Source organism: Amblyomma americanum, chromosome 3 (assembly GCF_052857255.1).
Source record: "Amblyomma americanum isolate KBUSLIRL-KWMA chromosome 3, ASM5285725v1, whole genome shotgun sequence".
Classification (NCBI taxonomy): domain Eukaryota; kingdom Metazoa; phylum Arthropoda; class Arachnida; order Ixodida; family Ixodidae; genus Amblyomma; species Amblyomma americanum.
In genome coordinates this window covers 173,149,961-173,172,702 of record NC_135499.1, presented here as the reverse complement: position 1 = coordinate 173,172,702, position 22,742 = coordinate 173,149,961, and the positions used below count along the sequence as shown (strand labels likewise).

Here is a 22,742-nt window from a genome sequence, read left to right as displayed (position 1 = left end):
CATGGCTCAGACTTAGCGAGCATTGGCAGCTTCTTTGCTGAAACCGCACTAGAAAAATATACTTCATTCGCAAAATAGCTAGGTCGGAAGATGCGGACCCCGAATGCATTCTGCACTTAGCTAGACTTGCGAGCTCCTTTTAGGCGATTTCTGACAGATTGCGTTTGCGCATGTATAGCCAGTGTAGTTGCTTACCGAAAAAACTAAATTTTCTGCAAAACTCAGAACTGAGCAACACGATGAGACAGTGGTTCTGCAGCCCTCAGCTCATTGTACGATGCTGCCGTGAATTATTGCCACATGTATTTCTGTGCATGTCTATGTCTGGAAAGTAACAAGCCACCAGCCAAGTAAGCACTCATTACTTATATGTGGGCATATGTGTCAAGTCTTCAAGTAAGGACGTCCTTCCCCACATAATTACAAAATATAACAAGCCTTCGAGTCCAAGCAACCATAGTACAAATGAAAGTTGGACAGAAAGCGTTATTCAAAGCATTTTAATTTTTTGAGAAACCGCAGCAGCTGAGTAAAACTAATAAATATGTAAAAGAGCGTCACAAGTGGATACTGTAAATGTTGGTCATGATATACCTAATGAACCAAGCAGTGCCATCAAAGCCAATTGTGTTTGTTTTGCCTCATCTCTAACAAAAATATGCACTTTATTGACCCGGACATAGAAATTGCTAAATACAGCAGTAGAAATGCCATATAAGTTATTCACCTTTTGCATCCTATGTACAGGCATTACAAGAGCAACCATGTCAAAGACACCAGTAGAAAAAAAAAAATCTAGGCTTTGCAGAAGTAAAAAAAATATGTTAATGCTGCAATGAGTCTTCATATTAAGGCCAAATACAGTAAAACTCACTAAAAGTGCGTTCCCGTTAGTGTCTTTCACATAAGTGAAATTGCGAACTTGACTAAAGCTCGGAGAGAGCTCAACAAGGATTTCCATCTGTCAAACTTGGTGGGAAAAGGAATGGACACACAACCCATGCTGAGTACACTATGCAGTTGGGTCAGAAAATCCTAAATTGACAGGAAGATAGGAACTGCTTATTATCGGGATGCTTTTTTTTTAAACCTCGCTTATGCTTATATTACCAAGAAACTAGAAACAGGCCCAACATGTATAATACGCCTTTTCTGAAAAGGATGCCAGACTGTTTTTCTCTCAAGTTATCTAGAAACTTAAGCCCGTTCAGTTGCAATGCGTGAAACTGACTGCTGTGAGCATTCCGAAACACACTGACACTTATTGTCTCGCATCAATTCAGCACACACACACACAAATACCACACACTTGGGACGCATACAGCATGTGACCAGACTTTGCTTTTCTTTACACAACAAGAAAGGGACAAGGTAAAAAAAAAATAAAGGTGATGACTCGAGTGCCAGCGCCAGAATGAGCGGAAAGTATCAAATGTCAAGAAAAACAAGAAACAATGGTGATAACTGTACTTTTCCTTGACACATGAACGCAGCACACTGGGCTGAAAAGAGTGAAATGTGGCAAGACAAGAAAAAAAAAGGGTGGGTGTGGAGGGCGAGGATGGAGAAGGGGGAGGGGAGGAGTGCCACAGAACTTTTTTTTTTCATCACAGCACGTCGTACTTCCAAGAAAGAGAGAGAAAGAGAAGGCAACACGGTCCGGCTACTACCAGGTTGGTCGTCACTATTCCACCCACCAGTAGCTTGTGGAAAACCACGCTGTCTATGTACACCTAAGACACTTCACATAAGACGCACGCTTGTCCTTCTTCCTTGTCTTGCATCCCTTTTCGCCCCACCAAGTGGCGCTTGCCTGGTTAAACTGTCCTATGTACAACTAACACGGAAGCTACGTGGGCGGCTGTTGCAAGGGCTGTTTTTGTTGCTGTTGTTGCTGTGGTTGGTGCGGCTGTAGCGGCAATGATTGTGAAGGCTGCTGCTGTGGATGTTGCAACTGCTGCGGCTGCTGGACGACCGCAGCCAGTTGAGGAGGAGGAGGAGCCTGCGGTTGCACTGCTGCCTGTTGAACAGCTATAGGTTGCATTGCAGCAACAGGCGCCTGCGGCTGAGGTGGCACCACGACCGGCTGAGCTGCTGCTGCTGCCGCCGCTGCCACTGCTGCCACTGCTGCTAGCGTCTGCTGCGGTTGAGGCACTGGCTGCTGGGGTGCTGGCACCTGCTGTGCAGGCTGTGCTAATAAGCTTAGGGTCTCAGGTGACGCACCAGCACGCAAGATCCCATTTTCATACTCCAGCTGAGCTATCCGGTCTAAGAGCTCAGTTATCTTCTCCTTGAGCACGTCCACCTCCTCACGCACAGCAAACATGAGGTGGCTCTTGACTAAGTCCTTTGGCAGGAAGAGGAGGGAAAAGCAATATGTACGTGACCAAACTATTCATCATCATCATCATCAGCCTTACTACACCCACTGCAGGGCAAAGGCCTCTCCCATGTCTCTCCAATTAACCCTATCCTTTGCCAGCTGCATCCACCCTTTGCCTGCAAACTTCTTAATCTCATCCGTCCACCTAACCTTCTGCCGCCCCCTGCTACGCTTACTTTCTCTTGGAATCCACTCCGTTACCCTTAAGGACCAGCGGTTATCTTGCCTTCGCATTACATGCCCTGCCCAAGCCCATTTCTTTCTCTTGATTTCGACTAGGATGTCATTAACCCGTGTTCGTTCCCTCACCCACTCTGCCCGCTTCCGATCTCTTAACGTTACACCTATCATTTTTCTTTCCATGGCTCGCTGCGTTGTCCTTAACTTCAAATGCAAACTTTACAATGCATACATGCAGCATTTTCTTTTTGACGAAGTGCAGCCTACATTTGCAGGAACAGCAAAATGATAAAAATGCAGAAACATTCCACATGTGGGTAAAACAGAAGCTGTCAAAAAGTATAAATCCATTACGATGTACAAGTAATGAATGTTTGGCCAACTCCTTTAGGTCAGTCTAAAAATAAACTGAACAAAGAAGCCTAAGAAGTGTACTTGTTAACGCGGAACCTTCAGCAGGACAAAGATGCATGCACATGCCTTCTCGACTGGCACTAAACTGAACTGCAGCATAAATTGTATTAAGGGGGGATGGTACCTCGCAAGCTGTGTGTGTGGATGTTTTTGTTTCTCAGCTTCTGTTGTGATAAGAAACTTGAACCTTGCCTGGACTTTTGATATATAGGATAGGCTTCTATGACGCACACTAAACTACAATGAAAAATAACTGAATAAAAATAACATTTGTGCCGATGTGCAGTTACTGGGAAAACAATATCCATGCTATGCAGCTTTCAGAAAGGTGCTGTTGGCCGCAAAAGTTAGCAGGATCTGCGATGCATGGTGGGGCAGAGCGAAACTCCATTACTGTGCCATCTGGTGTCACAGAGCACGGTGTCGAGTCTCACGGCACAGCCACTGCGGCAGTACTGTGAGTGAGCCTCGACAGCATGCTCTGTGATGACAGATGGCATAGCAATGCATTTTCGCTCCGCCCCGCCACGCATCGCAGATCCCGCAAACTTTTGCGGCCGACAGTACCTTTACAAAGTAGCTGCTGCCATCAGAACCCCGAAAATTTACACCAATATTTTTAAATATGTGTAGTATTGACTGAACTAAAATAATTGAGCATGGATGTTTATTTTGCAAGAAATAAATTTTTGAATTTTGCAATCAATTATCACACCTTCTTCAACGATATGGATACTTCAGGATTCTCGAGAGATCTATTGAATAACAACGGCTTCTATTAGATGCCAATGGCTTCTACTGGATCATAGAATCTCTCTGAATCCTCTCACAGTGAGGTAAGGCTAATTAATACCTGAGCATTTCATGCTTAAAAACTGCTAAACTGCATGATAAGCTGAAATGTCAGCTTTTATAAAGAGCTACTCGACAAAAAGCGTGCATTGATGGCCACAGTTCCTCAGATCCTCAGAAAAGCTGCCCAAGTTCTGCAGCAACATCCTAAAGGCTCTGCTTCACACAACTAGGGAATGTGCCATGGCAGGTGAACACAAGTTGTGCTGCCACATGGGCAGCTAGGGCAATAATGGTGCGACCCCCTTTGTAAGTAGGGAGCAGCCTATTTATTTGTAAACAAGATGGAAGCCACCCTACCCCCCGATTTTTTTACTAGGAAAAAAAAAAACTACACTGAGCCATTCACTGTGCCAATACTAGATGACTGGGTAGTGAGGTAATGATAAAATAAGTTTGTTCTTGAGAGCATGCATCCCATAAACTTTTCCTGCCAACTGTACATGTAAATTATTAAAGCCACAAAACTGCTTCTTCTTATTAAACAAAAATGATCTGAGGGTAATAACCCCTACATAAGGAGAATCGATTGCCAACTCCTCTACCATTTCTTGGGTAGCTTCACCTATAAATTTGTTTTTCAAATTTCGGTATGACTGAATTTGACTGCAGTGTCAAGAGTGGAGCTCCCACAGACAAAGCAAAATGCTCTGAAGCCAGGAGACCTTGTGCAATTAAGCTAAATCAAATATATTTTAACACAAAATGTCATGATGGTTTGAAGCACTATACCAGTTGAGATGAAAATGTGCAGTGCTACTGATATCATGGTTTTCCCACAGACATCAGTGTAACGTAGTGAAAACAACTGTCTGGTACAAATGAAAAGAAATATAACAGGCATGAATAATTGGCATTTTCTACGAGTACACTGAATGAAAGTGGCACTCGTGATAACGCTTTCAAGAAGTGCTGCTTACCATGGCCTGTTCGATTTTGTTGTCTATCGCCACTGTGCTCCCAGCTGATGTGCTGCAAAGGAAAAAAATGCATAATAAGCCCAGAATTCGCATTGTATTTTTAAATATGCAATGACAGAAAACTGGCTCACACGGACAGCATGTAAGTCACGACCACGTAATCATTATCAGATAATACAGCCACAGTGCTCAGTTTATGTATATTAAATTCATAGCGTCTACATTTAAATATGTCTCTCTGCAGGTTATAGCTGTCATGATTGAAATGCCTTAAGTGTCTGTCTTGCCAGTAAGGGTTCTGTGTCACAAGACCACATGCATCCACTTGGAAGATTCAATGGGTGTGGCATTAAAACATCTCCTGTTACATACTTCCGACACATTCCACCGTTCCCAGACATGTACACAGCTTCACTGATTATTTGCATTTGAGCCAAACGTCATCGCAGAGGCAGACGGCCTCGTTGAAGCAGTTTTCGACAGAACAGCTGCACGGGCGTCACTGATAAGGGCGTGGACAAGCAGAATTCGCCGATGAGTCGTTTCGGAGCACAGGCAGCTCTGAAATACACGCTGCTACGCGATCTCATAGCGAACACCATAGAGCACGCATGCGCGCCTGTGACGCTCGCCAGCGCGTGTCGGTCGGGAGAAATACCGTAAGGGCGCGATCCCAGCCATTGCGGACGACGAGAGGAGGTTTCGAAAGAGACCGCTACACGGCCGGAGATAGGAAGAGCCGCAGCTGCCCAGCCGCGGGCAGAGCGCAGCACCTCACGTCCCGAGAGAGTGGAGAGAGAGGGGGGGGGGGGGGGGGACGAGCGCGATAAGTAAGGTAAGAAACCTCGTCGGGCACGGGCAGCGCTTACCCAATGAACTGGCGGACGATGCTGTACACGGGATCGGCGGCGAGATATCCCGCGGCGAACGGGGCCGCCGCTGAGACCACCTCGCCGCGACTCATTCGAGGTTCGAGCGCCGTGGTCGGAAAGCAAGAGCTGCTGCTGCCCCGCGCGTTCCTCTTTTCCTCCCCGATCGGAAAGCTATCAAAAGCCTCGGCTGTCGCTGTGTCAGCCGGACCGCCCCCGCAGATCCAGGAATAAACGAAGGGACGCGGGCACAGCCTGCCGCCGACCGCCGGTAGGAACCATCGTTGCTGCAGCGAGCGGGCTTTGATGCACTGCCACCGACGTTCCAGTTCGATCCGGTTCCCGGCCGGGGCGAAGGGGAAGCCCCCGAGGAGGAGGGGCGCAGACGACCAGCTGCGGCTCCCTGCGCGCGCCGCCGTAGCAGCAGCGAGTGTGCGGGAGGGGGGTGGCAAGATCGAGGCCACAGCAGCCGCCCCCGGCAACCGTAAACAAACCGCGCGCTACACGTGAGTGACGACACAGCGGCGTGCAAAGCGACGGCGGCGGCACTCGGTTTCGCCACTTTCCGAGGAGAACGCCGCCGGTGAAAAGACTGGCGCAGAGAAGACGCAGTCACCCATATATAAGCCGTCGCGGAGAAAAACAGCAGGAGACGAGACGAGCCCAAAATGAACGCAACGCGTGTCGCCACAAACGGGACTCCACGGGAAAGCTTTCGCGCGGATACATGTGATCGGTTCCTATAGGGCGCCTCCAACAGCAGCCGCCTGAGCTGGTAAACATGCTCATCGCTTGGAACAATGTGCTGGGGATGAAGGTCTGAGCTCACTACGTTCTCAAGGGTGCACCGTAGAAGCAGTGACAGATACCATGCTCTCGTGTCACCTCAAGCGATCAATCTCTACTGAAAGAGTGCCAGTCGCGACAATGCCCATGCTATAGCCCATGAAAAGAGGAAACGGTATGATAAACTACCACGATTTGCCCTGCCGACAAGCAAAAGCCAACTCGGGACAGAAAATCCTGAAAACACATTGCTGGGAAGTGCACTAAATGTGCCTGCATGCTGTATCTCAACACTTTCAGCTATGTGTACATCTCAATGCCAAAGCAGTGTTCAGTACTAGATGAAAGTGGCATATCAATCACAAGTGCAAGCATTTTTCTGACATATGACAAGACGTAAAGGAATGTGACATGAACAACAGTACTGACAAGCTACACACAAGTCACAGCAGCTTTCGGACCAAAAGGGTACAAAAAATACCCCAAAGTGCAGGCATTACTGAGTGTTGCCACACATGTAAAGGAAATCCCTTAAGCAGTGCAATGCAGTAACCTGAACCAGTCTAACACAATCGTACTGAACATCACAACTGACTGCAGAAAACTTCCTGAACTGTTGCATGCTTAATGATTGTACAGCACGCAACATTTTATAGTTTTTTTAAATACTAGACACTGCTTTGCCAAGTATGACAGTTTGAAAAAAGTTGGTCTAGATGGGGCCCAATCAGATTTAGAAATGCACAGATGGAATGCAATGTGGAATTTAACGCTTATGCATTGTTGCACATGATTTTCCACTGTAAGCGGAGCCTCGTCAATTGCGCCAATCAATAGCTGATACTGAGAAAAACACAAAACCTTCAATCAGTTCATCAGTTCAGCAAAAATTACATTTCTTTCCTTATCTTTGAATACATTTGAGGAAAGAAAAGCAGTATTGTTCGCATTAAATATTAGTTTTACATCTATGAAAACACTGCGCCTAGCTCTGACTTACTATGTTCGCAACAAATGTTTTCAAATTCCATTATTAACTGCAAGTTAAATTTACCGTAAACTTCCAATTCCTCATTAGGAATAAAATTAATTTTCATTCTACTGCTGTTTCAAGCTGCAGCAGCTGGTTAAATAGCCTTCTCTTTCTGCCCTGAACAAAGAAACTGCTTGCATTGATCTCCATCTAACCTTCTGCAGAAAAGATATGTTTCTTGGAAGAAGCAGGCCTTCATTGTCCAGTAAACACATATGTATAATTAAAAGAACAGAAAGCAATTGTCAAACCACCTCGCAGTCACCCATTCATAAAGCAGAAACAGCTTCCTGAGATATGAGGTCAACACAAGTTGCAGTTCCAATGATAGACACTGTCAAGTAACTATTGTTTCTACAGCAGCCAGCATATAGCAAGACAACAAGCACCAGCAATCCTAGAAATCCACTGTAACGGTGCAGAAATCTTTGAGCAAAGAAGTCCATGAACAAAACTTTGTCAATGAGGACACGAGGACAGCCTTAAGATGAACTCACAAAAAATCAGTAGAACATAAACAAGGTGCATCGAAGTCAAACTTGTGAAACAATGCACATAAGGAACACTGGCAGAACAGCATGTAAACACAGATGCTGGCACAGGGGCAGACTTACGGGTTGCTCTTGGAGGGGACAGTTTTAAAGGGGGAAGCGGGGGCCGGGGAAATGGGTGTCCCATTTGAACCATGTATTTCTTGGACTTTCTTTCCCATGGGCCAACACTCAAGAAATCTCATCCATTTATGTCATCCATGGCAGCGTTGTATATTATTGAAGGAAAGCTACAATTCACAATGCTCTCTATAATCGCACATAGACAATTGGAGCCATCAATGTAAGGTGAATACAGTCAAAACCAAAATCTACGAACACCAGTCAGGAGCGCTGTCGAAGCATCAGCTTTAGTCAGAGTTCGGAAAAAGATCCTTTGGCAGCACCATACCCTTTTCGCACAGCTCAAGCTGAATTGCCTAACCTTCAAGCATGCTAGCAGGAAGAATAAGGCCCTCCTCCCTACGCACCTACGGTGCCTCACATTTCTATACTTCACTTGCTCTGCTGGAATGACATTCAGAAAGCCTTGCTGCCAAACTGCAAGAACTGCCCACACACAATGCATGAAAATTCTTATCCGCTCTAGATCCAGGTTGCTTTCAAACTGTCCTTTAGTAGCACCAATTGTACGAAGGGTCCCTCATTTTTTTGTTCCACATTTTGAAATGCCTAGTTCAAAATTAGAAGGTGCTCCTTTTCAAGCTCACACACTAAAAAAATATAAAATTGTTAAACTAGAGTTTAATATTCATGAGGCTTTTCCAAAAGCTAAAGCAAAAGCTAAAAAGAAATGCTGCTGAACCAGGTTATGGCACTCTTTTAAACAAAACAAGGCCACCAAATACATAATGACAAACTAGTAGAAATACCCTCAAGCATTCATAGGATTTGTTATTCTTCAAATTCTTGCCTCCCTAGTTTACACTCTGCATTAACAGCTTCTTTGTATATAGTGGACTGCCATTAATCCAAACTCACTTAATTCAAACAGCCAGTTCATACAAAGTGATGTTTTATACCTGTCAAAATCAAGCATCAAACAGTTAAGAATCAAGCCCATAAAAATCAATAATGCTTCTGTTAATTTGAACTCCCCTTAATTCGAACAAATTTTTCAGACTCGTTCCAGATCAAATTATCGTAAGTCCACTGTACACACTATGCCTGTAGTATTTTTGAGAACATGGCCTTTCAACATCAACACTTTACTCTGTGACACACAATGCCAGCCAGCATTACTTTACCCATGTGGCCACTTTACAAGACAGTCATAATGGTGCAAATGCTACTTTCTAGGCCAGTTCACACAGGCTACTGAGAAATATGTGCACTGGTGGTCACAAAATTTGGCAGCCTTGCAATCACTGAATGAATCACTAATGAGACAATTGAGTCACTTATTCCCAGTTTAATACTTTCCCAGCTAGTTTTTGTCAAGTGCCATAAACACTTCGTTTCTGTGGATAGCCTCACAGTCTTTAGATTTTGCACGAAAAATTCTCACAGAAAATTTTTAGTAACCTAACAGTTCTGTGTTGCTTCAATAAGTTCTGCAGGGTGGACAACCTTTTAACAACTTTTTTGGGAAGAAAGAGTGAGTGATCTGATTTTACACAAGAACTCATTAACCCTTACCTTACAGTATATCATATATGATACAGCACATTTTTTGGTCCTAAGTAATTGTGATTGGTAAGAAAGGAAGTCTTGCTTATTTAGCATCATAGTGGGCACTGTCTAGCAGCCATGCACGCAGTAACTCAACCTTCAGAAGGATTTCTCCAGTGGTTTTCTTTTCAAATACATGTGGAGGCAGTGTTGCATCTTCCTTGCAGAGATTTGATAGGTAAAGAAAAGATTCCTCATTCTAACTGGAGGTGCCACTATAAAATAATAACACTGTCGTTCTAGTACATCATCTGCTTCGCAATAATCCTTCAGACTGAGTGCGGAGAGAGGTATTTACTTGCGTATCACATAAAATACAGCATTCCATTATGGGTCATTTTTCCACTCTATGACATTCCATAATTTCAGTGGTAGAAGATAAATACCACACAGTCATAGTTTTACGTTTTTTCACACTCCAAAAACTAGGCACCCTGCCCAACCTCCTGATGTGTATGGGACTCATATGAGGACACATATATCCTATTTTATTTTATTTTATGAATGAATGAATGAATGAATTAGAATCACCATGCAAGCAAATGGATTACCATGACATGCTGCAAGTAAATGGAAGAATTTTACCGTACAATTAATATGCGTCCTCATAAGAGGGCAGTATGCATGATAGGGTTTAATTATTTTCTTAAAGTGGTAATAGGATTTCAACACTCTATGGCGGGACCACTGGAAGTAGGGTCCTATGCCCCTCCGGAAGATGGTGACTGAAGCGGTGTCGGTGCACTGAGTGGGGATGACAATGAAGATGTTCTGTGGATAAGAGGAACAAAAATGCGAGGAAGACAAAAAAGACAAAGATGGAAATGACCTATAAAAGAAGAAAGCAATCTATAATGACGGTGTTCCTTAAACAGCAGGTCCCAATGGATAAAAAGAAGCTCATAAAATGAGACAAAGGAAGTCTTCGAAGGAATTCAAAAGAAACTGGATTTGTCTAAAACACCAATGGAACGTGCATGGTCGTTACATGGCAAACACAGACAATTGAAGACAAAGACAATGACATATCTGCGCAGAAAAGCCAGGGTGTGGCAGGACATCAAATCACCGGTGTCGGCTTATTCAATCACGGGGAGAATTCTTCACAATTTTTGCAGTGTACAACGACATCACGAGAGGAAAGCTTTCCGCAGCAAAGTGTATAATGCCAGCAAATTTTATACAGTGTTATTCTACATAGTCTAGACGAGAAGCAGGACTGCCTTCAGTTCTACCATTGTTAAAGCACTTAGAACAGTAACACTTTATTAGTTGGCAAAGGAATAAGTGCTTGCTACTTCTACAGCTGCCCAAGTACACCATGCAAGCTAGTTTCATCGCATTTCGCCCGTGTGTACTCCATGTTGCTTTAGTCTAGCGCTGATTTTTCCAATGCAACAAAAACGACCTGCAGACATGCAGTTTGCTTCTCTATGATTAAAAGGACACTGAGGACGACTCCATTCAATTATTATTCTCAGTAAAAATTGATCCTCTGGCTCCTTCTGAGTGTGTTGACGTTTGTCCGGCATCAAGAGGCAGATTTATCCCCGAGAAAATAGGATTTAAGTCTTCCCATTAGTCGATTCAAACTAATGACGTCCTTACCAAAAAAGACAGGTTGCTACCATTTTGAAGTGAATGACGGAGTTGCATAGCCTCGGTGATCCCCCAAAAAATCGCTGTCGATGCTCACACTTGTCAAATCAGCCAGAGATGGCGACAGCTGCATTCTGTTTTAATGCGATAGCATTAAAAGCCTCAACGGGGAAAAAAATGCGTCATTGGTCATAAATGTCACCCGTTGGCTGAAGGCAACTGAGGTCACCACACCGGATAATTCTCATTGGGTGGAGATAAGTGGCATCACCGGACGAAGTGATGTCACTTTCGGTAAAGACGGCAACAGCATCAAGGGCTACTGCCAACACAAAGCAATTAAGTGTCCCTGTGAATTTTTTTTTTTTCTAACCTATAAAAGCTCCATTTTCAGCAAGAGTGGCCTCTTTGTGAACAGAATGCGGTATCCTGTCGATGCAGGCAACTTCTATTTCTCCTCAAACTCCCTTTAAGAAAACACGCAAACTGGAATAAGGCATTTACAAATTACAAAAAGAACCAGGCATTAATGAGTAATATTCTATTCTGAACATCTCTGCATTGTCTAGTTTCGCGAAGACTATAAAAAAAATGGCTGCCATTCTTATAAAGAGGGCAATACAGTGCCAAAAGATCACCTCACTTATATAAAAATTGAAAATATTGTTGATATAATCAACACGCACCCCATAGGAACTCCTGTATAAAAGTAGGAACACGTTTAATACATTAGGCAAACTTCTCGCACTCTTAAAATCCATAATATTTTAGACACTTTAAATTTACAATTCCTGATAAAAACGTCACAACCAGCATTTCCGACCTTCCTGTTACCATGCTCATATCTATAACTAACATAATAATAATTTGAAAAAAAAAAAGAAGTAAATAAAAAAAGGCCCTTTAGGTCTGAATGTTGTGTCTGAAATATGCTGGGCTTTAATTTGAAACAATATAAATAGTGTGACTGAAATATGCTGGGCTTAAAACGCCCAGCATATTTCAACCACACTATTCATAGTGTTTCAAAGTACTAATATAACAAAATTGCAGTCCTGAAATGGTACATTCATTTTATATATTTTAAATTTCAAAACATGCGTCGACTTGTAAGTCTGCCAATGTCCGAGTTCAAATTAAAGGTAAATATTAAATCTGTTTCTCTTTCAATACTTCCCAGAATAGGTGTCCAAAAGTGGCAAATCTAAAATTGCGAAAACACTCATATTGCATGCCTAGCGTAGCATTTCGTCCTAGTAGCCAATGGCTAATAAAAGTGACTGATTAAATTGTAAATACAGTAATAATGTCTGCACATGTTACATTATCAGGCAATATCACCTGCAACAGGATGACACACAATGTCACATCATGCTGCTCTCTCAATTTCTTAAGTTTATATGGACTCGCAGAATAATACAAATTGCATTCACAGAAACGTAGCACAACCATGATTATACCACAAGGGTCACTTCTGCCAGCGTTGAAACAGGCAAAAGGGATCCAATTATGCAATATCATTGATTTAGTCATAACATAAGAAGCGACTACTGACACTACTTGATCAACTAATTATGCAAGCATTCACAAGCAAACACCTGACTCCCACAGTTTATGGCATGCTTTTGAAGGACTGAAGGAAGAAAGTACTGAAAAGACATTAAATTGTTCACACATGAATAAACTCATCATGCTGATTCAAATACCATACCACTCTTGCCTGCTTCTAGCTAGCCAATAACAATTGACTGTGCATAAAATCCTTACTAAGAAGGAATAGTGACCGGCCAGAGTAGTTCACTAGCTATAGCATTCTGCTGCTCAGCATGACTTTGCACATTTTATCCCTGGCCACAGCAGCCTCAGTGCAATGGCGACCAAATTTGAAAAAGCTCGTGCAGCGAGATTTCGGTAGGCGTGAAAAACTGCAAGTAGACAAAGCTAGTCCAAATTCCTCTGCTGCAATAGCATGCCTCACAATCCTGGTGTACCTATTGCTTACAGAAACTCTTCAGTGAGCAGAACATGCCCTGGACACTTTCTCTGTGTTCTTCTAAGTTCTCTGGCAGGAAGCTGCACGTTGACAACATTCCCAAACTTGCGTGATAACACTTCCACAAATGCAGTGGCAGTTTGCAAGGCCTTGATAGCCCTGTGACCAGAAATCCGGATGCATTCTTTGGTGACTAACAACTACACCTGCATAGTCGCATGAGCTTTTTAATCTTCTGTTGTTCAAAACACCCATTTCATTTATAGTTAGCCAAATTAGCCAACCACTACTTCGCACACCTGTGATTGACATTAAGTGACATGCATTTGCAAGATATGCTGAACCTATACTGCTGGTATAGATTCCTTTAACATACAACAGTGTTTTTTTCAAAGTGCTACTTGATTTTCAACCATGCCAGCATGCTTGCTGCGTTCACATGCATGCACGGCAAGGCAGTAATCTTATTGCTGGGACCTTTCAAATATGTTTTTACGAGGCTGGGCTATTGCAGAGTTTGTGAATCCATTTCTTGGCTCCCATATCACTAAGACTACTCTTTGTAACAATAAAACTTGCCTTTTATGCTCAAGTAATTGCAAACCCGTCTAATAGCAAGTTCTTTCATTGTAAGCATAGACTGCAGAAAAACCCCACGCGCAGCACGGATACACAGATCATCTGGACATTTTCTGGAGAGGGAGAATTTCCTGTTGCAATCTTTATTCCAAGATTCAAATGCAAACTGGCAATTTTACTCAGGTTGACAAGCCAGACAATAATATGAGCGCTCAACCTAGGGAAGTTTAAAGGATATCAATACTGGTGTCCATAAGGTGTCCATAAGAAACGAAAAGGGCAAATTTTTATTTGGCATAGAAATGTTTCCTGCAATCACCTAGTAAAGACAAGAACGAGGCTTTTTCGGGTTGGAGGAGTGATTAAGTAATTTAACCCATGTTACTCTTTCTGCACACTGATTACAACAATAAATATTAATGGCAGCCTTCAAGCCCTGCAAGTGTTGTCACTTGTGGCAGCTAGTGTAAGGAAAGCATGCATAACTGAACGAAACTCATCTTGAACAACCAACACAAAAAAGAAAACCCTATTGTACCCCCTTGGACCATCTACTGTAAGATATTAGAAGCAGCAATATACTGTGGCCATGTGAGTCACCTTGATACAGGCGGAAGTCTTCAGCAATATAACATGCGCAGAAATTAAGTGGAACCACCACATATATAGACACGTCACTAGATAGCATGGTGACCTTTGCCTGCATGGTTTACCATGAAGCAAGACTGCACACATTACCAGTTCTTCAAGGTTGTCTGTCAGTCAGAGCAACCCTAAACTCTCATTGTATTACGTCTCTACCAGACACTAACTACCATCATGCACATGAGCACAGCACTACAGCTGTGGCAGTTTAGCACCTACGGATACTTACAGGAGCAAATCATGCACCTTTGCCTTGTGGGCACCTTTGCCAAAGGGCAACCGGGAGGAAGGACCCCTCGCCACTGGGTCAGGACACCTTGAGGAGCACACATACACGCTCAGGTCGAAAGGAGGGGCTGTTGGCAGCAGCAGCCCTCAAACTGCCCACACAAGCACCGACAAACAGTGAATGAAATGCGATAATAAAAGAAAGAAAAAATTTAAGGCCTTCACAGCAAGTCTGCACACTCCTGAGGAGAAGTCAAGTTCCCAGCAGGCAGATGAGGAGGAGCGAGCACAACAGACTGGGAGAAGGGTGGAGAGAAACAGGAGCGCACTCCTTGCACTAAGCAAGCAACCCACACGCAGGAAGCCAGACAAGCCAAGCAAAGCAGCAGAGCGGAGATTAAACCGGGGCTGCTGGAAAATGCAGCCAGCCTCCAGCCAGAATGACAGGGCAATGCTCCCACAAAACACTGCACTCACCCAGGAGTGCAACCCAAGCAGAGTGCATCGACATCCACAGTGAACAAGCCCAGCCACAACTACTCTCCAAACAATCAAACCTCCACACCAAGAGAAAAAACAACGCCTACACAGTTTTCTAGCCTAGACAGGGCAGCTTATTTTATTTCAATCTCTCCCCGGCTTATGTGCTCACATATTAATAGAAAATGGTGATAGATACAACTTATAAAGTGCATCAGAAATCGACAGGTGCATAATAAACAATCCCCTGGATCAGCCAAAGTGACTAAACAGCAAAAACTAATTCAGGGCGTAGAGTTCATACAGCTGAATGTTGCAAGAAATGGAGCCTACTCTAAATGGAAAGGTGAACAAAAAGTTGAGATCAGAATCCACAAGTGAGACTGACCAACAAACTTGAACAGCATGCTTCAATGAGATGAAAATAGCAAGTGGTTCGTTGTTTTCAGACACTGCTTAAGCTACAATTTTTACCAATTGTTCCTATGAAGGCTCGAGGGTGAAAGGAAATTTAAGGTGAAATGAGTGACTGAACTTGAGAAACGCCTGCGTGCAGTCATCATGAATGATACATGTTATGATAAGATGATTTTGGCAACAGCGTCTGCCCTCCCCAAATGCAACTGCATATTACAACGAATGATGAGTGCTCCTCGTGACCTTTTTATATGTTCATACTGTTGATAATAATAATTTATGCTCCTGGAAAAATTCTTCACACAGGGTAATAACATGATGTGCCCAGCTACACTAAGGAAGAACAATACTCCTAACAGCCGATATAAGATCTGCACTAGTAATACTACTACTTTCTTTCAGCGACCAAGTATATCAATATTCCCACTGTGCAATAATAAATTGCAAATTATTTTTTCCACAATCCTCAGTGCAGCAAAACTAAAAAATTACCGTACAAGTTGACAGCCATGATAGCTTAGTGTAAAGTCAATGCCTGATAATCCCCATTACACATGCCGTGGTGGCAGTAAACTCTCGGAAAGAGGATGCTCATAAATGTATAAACTCATAATGCACCTTTAGGAGTCATCTAGGTGCGGAATGGAGAATAAATGTGTGCATCTGACTTTAAATTATGAGCATAATCAATCCAAAGTGCAGATCTGCTTGCTTGATGTCTTCAAATACGAGGTGCAGGTAATGTCGGGACTGAAAGCAATGACTACTTGGGTAATGCGTATGCTACTGGAATTTTAGCATTTCATTTCCTTTTACATAGAATGCAAATATGAAGTAATGAGTGATTTTTTGAATTTTACTTTAGTGAGGTGCCATTCTACTAACTTTTCATAAGCGATGCTTTTAATATCAAATCAAATTAGTCTCTCATGGAAAAAAAATACTAACATAAAGCCTCTGTGTTGGTTCATATGAGTACGACACTGGCAGAGACATCATATCTGACTAGAACGACAAAAGACCACAGCATTCTACTACAATGTAAATGATGAATGCTTAAAGGGCAACTCTGGGGCTTTTCGAGATTCTTGTATTCAAATTAAACCTTTACAGTAGGTGTTCCATTTCATTCTGATAATTTCCATCAGGTTTGGGAGTCATGCAGTAATTCATTCCTGCACAAACTGATTTGAAGTAAATCACATAAATCACATGTTATTGCGAGCCCCCCACATGAATAACAAAATTTGAGGCATGCATTAGGTCGTCTTAGACATTTTATGAAAGGAGTCATTTCGAACTGCTATTTCAGCTATTGAAAGAGCGTACGAGTGTTTCCAATAACGCCTGTGACGTCATAGCTACGATAACCTGAGCATCGTCTCTGGCCATGAACAGAGTTTCACTTCCGGTTTGCTGTTACTGCTGTTTTAAAATATTTCTACTTGGTATTTTGAAAAACAGTGTTGCACTCGAGAACAGGGACTACTAGGAATGTGGTGCAATCTAACTCAAAAACTTGAGGGGACACAGACTCTGCATTAGTGGGAGACACTGGTCTTGAAATGGTAAAAAAAGATTAGAAAATTTTGAATTTTTCAAAAATGGCATATTTGTATTTAATATAGTCTAAAGTAAATACGTCAGGAGTTTCAAAGTATCATTCAGCCTCCAACTACTATAAAGTCTTTATATGTGACACCTCCTAAGCGCCAAAATTTTGAGTTCAGAGCAAAATGTGGCAGAACTTCACACCTGTCGCTTCCCGCAACGGTGTCTCCCTTGGCCGCCATCTTGGTCTTTTTCGAAAGCTGGCACGATTTCCTAAATCCTGGTGTTACTAGCTACAGTAAAATCCTCTTAGAATGTCTGCATTCCACCATTTTCTGAGGACTCTACAACAGCCTTCAAATGAATACAGAGCGCGCTTCAAATGTGATTTTCTCAATTTCGCATTTTTCTGGCAACATGACTAGCCTTGCAGAAGTTTTTGTTACGTTTTCATGGTGAAATTTCAATGTTGAATTCAGAAAGAACTTAACTGTGGACCTATGCTATTTTTTCATGGCTGAGTCAAACATATCAAATTTTGTGAAATATAATGTCATCTAATCATATTTCATAATTACGGTGCTTCAACGTAATTGAACATTTCTATATAATTATGTATCAAAATAACAATATAAGTAGCACAGCTCTGCATGGTAGGTCTTTGGCTACAGCTCCATTTCAGTCTAAACCAAAAAATGCCGAGGGAAAGTGCCTTAATACCCAAAAGAAGTTACTTAATTATGCTTGAGTTATTTTCCCATACATGAGAACTGACTGACATATACTGAGACTAATTATATTTTTGAGAACAGGGAGGAGAAATACATACACACACAATTTCATTATGATATCTCTAATAATAAAAATTTCCATTTCAAGACCCGTGCCTCCCTTAAGGCTGTAATGCGATAGCGTTAATGGGTCCCTGCAGCAGCCTAGGGTCCTCTTCGCGTATCACTTCACAGACAAGCTCATTCCCTACTTTATACTCAGAGACGAGCACTGCCCTGTGATGGGAGGCGCTGCCACCGGTCGGGCTTGCGAAACCCTCCTCCCGAGCAACCTCTCTTTTGGGCAGGTTGTGATGGTGCCACAAGGTCACATAACCTAGGTGGCCAACCTGCCACCTCGGGTGCCTCTCTGGGGATGCCACGTTTTCCACTAAACAGGACCCTTAACGCTATCGCGTTAGAACAAAGAATTACCGCTTGCCCTCTAAAGGTATTAAAATTTAAATACAAGGTTTTGATGAATCAATACATGATTTCATGGGCTAATAATGAGTGGCAGAAGGGCATCAAAATTTGTGTTTTAAACTGAAGATGGCCGCAATCAAAATTTTTCACCTTGGCTAAACAAGGAACTCAGTTGATACCTAGCTGATAATAACAGAAATTAAGCAGACAAGAAAATAAATGAGAATCACAATTAGGCTTGAACTGTTCAAAAACCTGTGACAAGAGATTGTGTACTAGTGTTTTGTAAATAAGCATGCTATTTTATATTTTTTAGAGATTGCGTTAAAATATAAAATTGAATTATTCCTAGCCCTAGGTATACCAGTCCAACTGAAAATCAGTAAAGTGAGGCTAGATCATTTTGAAGAAGCTTGCGTACCATGCAGCATTTGCTTAATTATATGCCAAAGACCATTACTACTTTTTGCAGGCTCTCCCAAGACATCAAACTCCAAATCTCCCAATGAGAAGGTTATACACAGTGCAAAAGAGCATGCATTAGCATAGCATGCAAACCATAGCACCGATATAGCCAGTATGAACAAGGTGCAATGCCACCAGAGCTGAAGATTTTTTTCATACCACCACCATCACCACATTTCTTTGCATAAAAATAATCAAATCCCCCAACCAAACAAAGCAGTCCAATGCAAGAACCCAGCAAAGCCAGAGAACATGAATAGATAACAGAGTGATGGCCTTCTGGAAAGCTTTAAAAACAATGTAAACCCAGAATATGCCAGCACCTGACTTAACGTGCCAGCTGTAGCCAAGTTTCCAAACAGGGCAATGCACAGTAACCGCTATGAAAGGCAGTTTTTTTTGTCGAAAAATAAATAAAAAGCACAACCCTTCTGTCCATGCCTGCAGGTAAGTTGCAGCAAATACCTTTTCTGCTAGAACTTAAAAAAAAAAAGAGACATGCTACAAAAAAATAATAAAACATGCATAACAGTGATGCTAACGAGTTAAAATATAATTTTCCACCTCACAATTCAATTATTCATTACCCAGCAACACTTACACTGCTGAAAAAATATTTTCACTGACGCAGACAGGCACTGGAGCAAAAAACGCCACATATTCTGCCTCTACTAACTATAATAGCTAAACAAAGGAAATGAACTACATTGTCCCTTGGTTCGCTCAAGCATATATTTAGTATGTGTAACATATATAAATGAGATGTCTAATGTACCTCCATTAATTTCTGCACATGTGATGTGCCTGTTTCACAATTAATTTGCTTGCAAAGTCTTTCAGCAAGGCACTGTGTTCTGAAAGTAGCAGCCCAGTGTAATGTCCCCATCGATACTCACTAGCCTGAGCAAACAGTACTCACTAGCCTGAGCAAACAGAGCCGAAAACAATAAGCTTGAAATCGCATCCCTTGCTACAACAGCAAACTAGATAATATCGAGAGGCAATTCACCGCGTGTATGCACTACTGCAAACTACATTACAATGTGCTGATAATACAGGGCGACTGCATGGAAATGCCAAAAACTTAACTTTCGCGGTGGTGTTCTGTAGGTAAGCAATAAAGAATGAGATTACTATCTGAAGCACACGTTTTCAATCTTGAAAGATAAAACTGCTGCAAAAGCAATTCTGTGCAGCTGTGTCAGCACCACGGCGCTAACTACTGAATGTGGTCTAATATTGTAATTGATGTGCAAGTTGAACTAAATAGATGACATCAACCTGCACGAAAACTGGCACACCTCTTCCTTAAGGTAATGGAAATCAATTCGAAAACCACACCAGATGCTGTGTAGCCAAACCTTGATTTAACGTAATCCTACTGCATGTAATTTTTGTCCCATCTCTGAGCTGCTGCAGCACAGCACTGAGGAACTGGTTTTTTCCCAGGCAAACAGCCATTCCCAAGAGAAACATCACTACCATAAAAAAAAGGTACTAAGAAAATGCAACTCATGCGGCACACTATTCCAAACCGGCAGGCAGGCTTTAAACTCCCTCGTAATAAAAATTACTGCACCTGACCAACACTCGACAGGTCATGACCATAGGTGGCAAGTACTAGCACTGCAGAGCACAAGTGCCACATGTAATCCAACTTAATTTCTCAGAGTAGCTAACAACATAGTTCCATAGTAAGCAAGTACTATCATGTTCCTATGACAGCCCATTAATATTCAAACAAATCAGCAACTCAGTAAAATCCCTCAACACTTCAGTGAGTCAGGAAAAAGCATCAGAGAAATGCGATCAAGCTGGGTCTCCGCACTGCTCACACACCATACGGCATTTCACTGACACGCATGCAGTGCACATGCACATTGACATTGAAAGTGATGAACTTAAATGGCTTCCTATACATGTCTGGAGGTCGCGAAATTGATCCTAGCCATTCTAGCCTTGAGTTTTTGGGCCATTTCTACTCTGCTTCGAACTAGAACTTGCAGATTACACTTCCAAATTAATGCTGTTATAGTGTCAACTATTACATTCTCACAATGTCACTAACACATAAGTAAACACAATGATCCTGATGTTTTGCAAAAGCTAACGTAATTTCTGAAGCCATGGTGACCATGTAACAAACGAGGGAAGAGAACGTTTACTAAGCAGTTTTAAGAGGCACCCCTGGGCACCTTTTCAAGAATTTTTAAAAATGAGCATCCAATATACAATTTGGCACTGGATGGACTTATTTGGCTATTCGCGTCAAATGTGCAAAAATAACGGACAACGTCAAAACGTAGTAATGCTGACTTCAAGGCTAGCTTTGTCTTGGCACAAGGCTGTGACAGAGTATGACAGCACGCCATACGGTGGCAAACAAGTCTTTGTTGACTGTGCACAACTGTGGGGCGCCTCACAAGCATTTCGAGACGCAGTCAGCAGTGCAGTTAACGAAATCGCGGGAAGCCATGCGTTATCAGTTGACCTCACACACGTTTGCGCTACGCGTTGGAGCCGCGATGGCTGGTTGATCGGATGAGTCACGCCGACGTGACCGGCGCCGCGCAAACTGCAGGGGGCAACAAACGTGGGAACGAACCTCTCGGAGTCTTCCTCCGTGGCAGACTTGTTGGCGTTCTCAGGAACGGGCTCGGCGGCCTGAGCTGCGGCGTCCGCCGCCGCTGGAACCGGCGGCAGCGGCTGTTCGGCCACGGGTGCCGGTGCCACCGCTGCCGCCTGCGGCGGCGGGGCGACCGGTGCGGGCTGCTCGGCTGCTGTCGCCTGCTCGGCGATCGGCTGGAGCACGCCCAGGGGCGAGGCCCCCTGCCCGCCCGCAGACACTGGCAAAATGATGCCGTACAGAGGCCCGCTCTGTTGGCTGTTTGTCGGGTACGTCTGGCCGACGGGAATTTCGTACACGTGTGCCACTGCCTCGTTGGACACGGCCGGCGGCAGGTCCGCGGCGGCAGTTCCGCTCTCGCGCTCCTCACCGGCCTTGGCGTCACCCTGCATTGCAGGCGGGTCGACGAAGTCCATGCACAGCCAGCGGCCCCGGCCGAAGGGCTCCGAGCTGACGATCTTGACCACCTTGAAGCGCCGTTGCCAGTGGTCGGGGTTGATGGGGCCCTCGGTAGCGCTGGGCGCCGCGGGCGCGCCGGCCACGATGGCCAGCGTGCCCGCGGCGCCGGCAACCACAGCCGGGGACACAGTCACCGCGGCCAGGCCGACCGACGGCACAGGATCGCTGGGCGCACTGGCCGCCGTCACCGGCTCAGCCACAGCCTCCGCGGGGGCGGGCGGCGCCGGCACTGTCGCCGCGCTGCTGCCGTTCTCCTCCGTCGGTGACAACTGCTCCGTGTCGGTCGTCTTGGAGCAATCCAGGACGTCGGAGCTCAGGTCCTCCGTGTGGCTCTCGTCCAAGTCGTCGGCGCTCTCGTCACCGCCGTCGTTGCTTAGCCGGGACCCTTGCACAGTGACGCTGGTGATTTGAAACGACGTCGGCTTCTTTTTCGGACCCGCGGCATCCACAGATTGCACCAACGTCCTCGGCTCGCCGGGGCTACTGCCGTACATTGTAGTCGGTGTTATTAAGTCTACCTCGGCGTTATACAATCTTCCAGTACTGTTCCCAATGCCATCACCACAGATTTTGTCGGCCATGATTACCTCCCGACAGAGGGAGTGTTTCTCTTTTTTTTTTCACCTCCGAGTGGATATTTTACCAATCCTACCTCGGACGAAGTACTCTAAACTTTACAGCCATTATAATTATTGACGTTCATAGCGAACAGCGAGCACACGCCGTGCAAGGCGCTAAAAATTCGTGACAGCAATCTAACACTTCAACAATCCCGTTGAGTTACTTCGCCTAGCCCACTCCAGACAAAAATGGCGACCATGTGTTGCCTTGTGGGAAATTATGCT

At 43.8% G+C, this 22,742-nt stretch overlaps 1 protein-coding gene across 2 annotated transcripts; it reads right to left on the bottom strand.

The window, feature by feature from the left end:
- Window positions 1-479: 479 nt before the first annotated feature.
- On the bottom strand, window positions 480-22,732 carry LOC144125445 (uncharacterized). 2 transcript variants are annotated; one of them, XM_077658818.1, is made up of 4 exons: window positions 21,418-22,732; window positions 14,705-14,791; window positions 4,750-4,801; window positions 480-2,347 (listed from the first exon to the last, which is right to left on the bottom strand). In XM_077658818.1, the coding sequence occupies exons 1-4, from the start codon at window positions 22,476-22,478 to the stop codon at window positions 1,850-1,852; spliced, it is 1,698 nt and encodes a 565-aa protein (XP_077514944.1). In that variant the 5' UTR covers window positions 22,479-22,732; the 3' UTR covers window positions 480-1,849. The 2 variants fall into 2 exon arrangements, with proteins under 2 accessions (XP_077514944.1, XP_077514945.1); XM_077658819.1 differs by lacking the exon at window positions 14,705-14,791.
- Window positions 22,733-22,742: the final 10 nt, after the last annotated feature.

Excerpts from the sequence above, each read along its gene's own strand:
- LOC144125445 (XM_077658818.1), bottom strand. The coding sequence starts at position 22,478 with ATGGCCGACAAAATCTGTGGTGATGGCATTGGGAACAGTACTGGAAGA. Across the intron at positions 14,792-21,417 it reads ACGGAGGAAGACTCCGAGAG|GTGTCCTGACCCAGTGGCGA; the intron begins GTTCGTTCCCAC and ends GTGCTCCTCAAG. Across the intron at positions 2,348-4,749 it reads ACAAAATCGAACAGGCCATG|GACTTAGTCAAGAGCCACCT; the intron begins GTAAGCAGCACT and ends TTCCTGCCAAAG.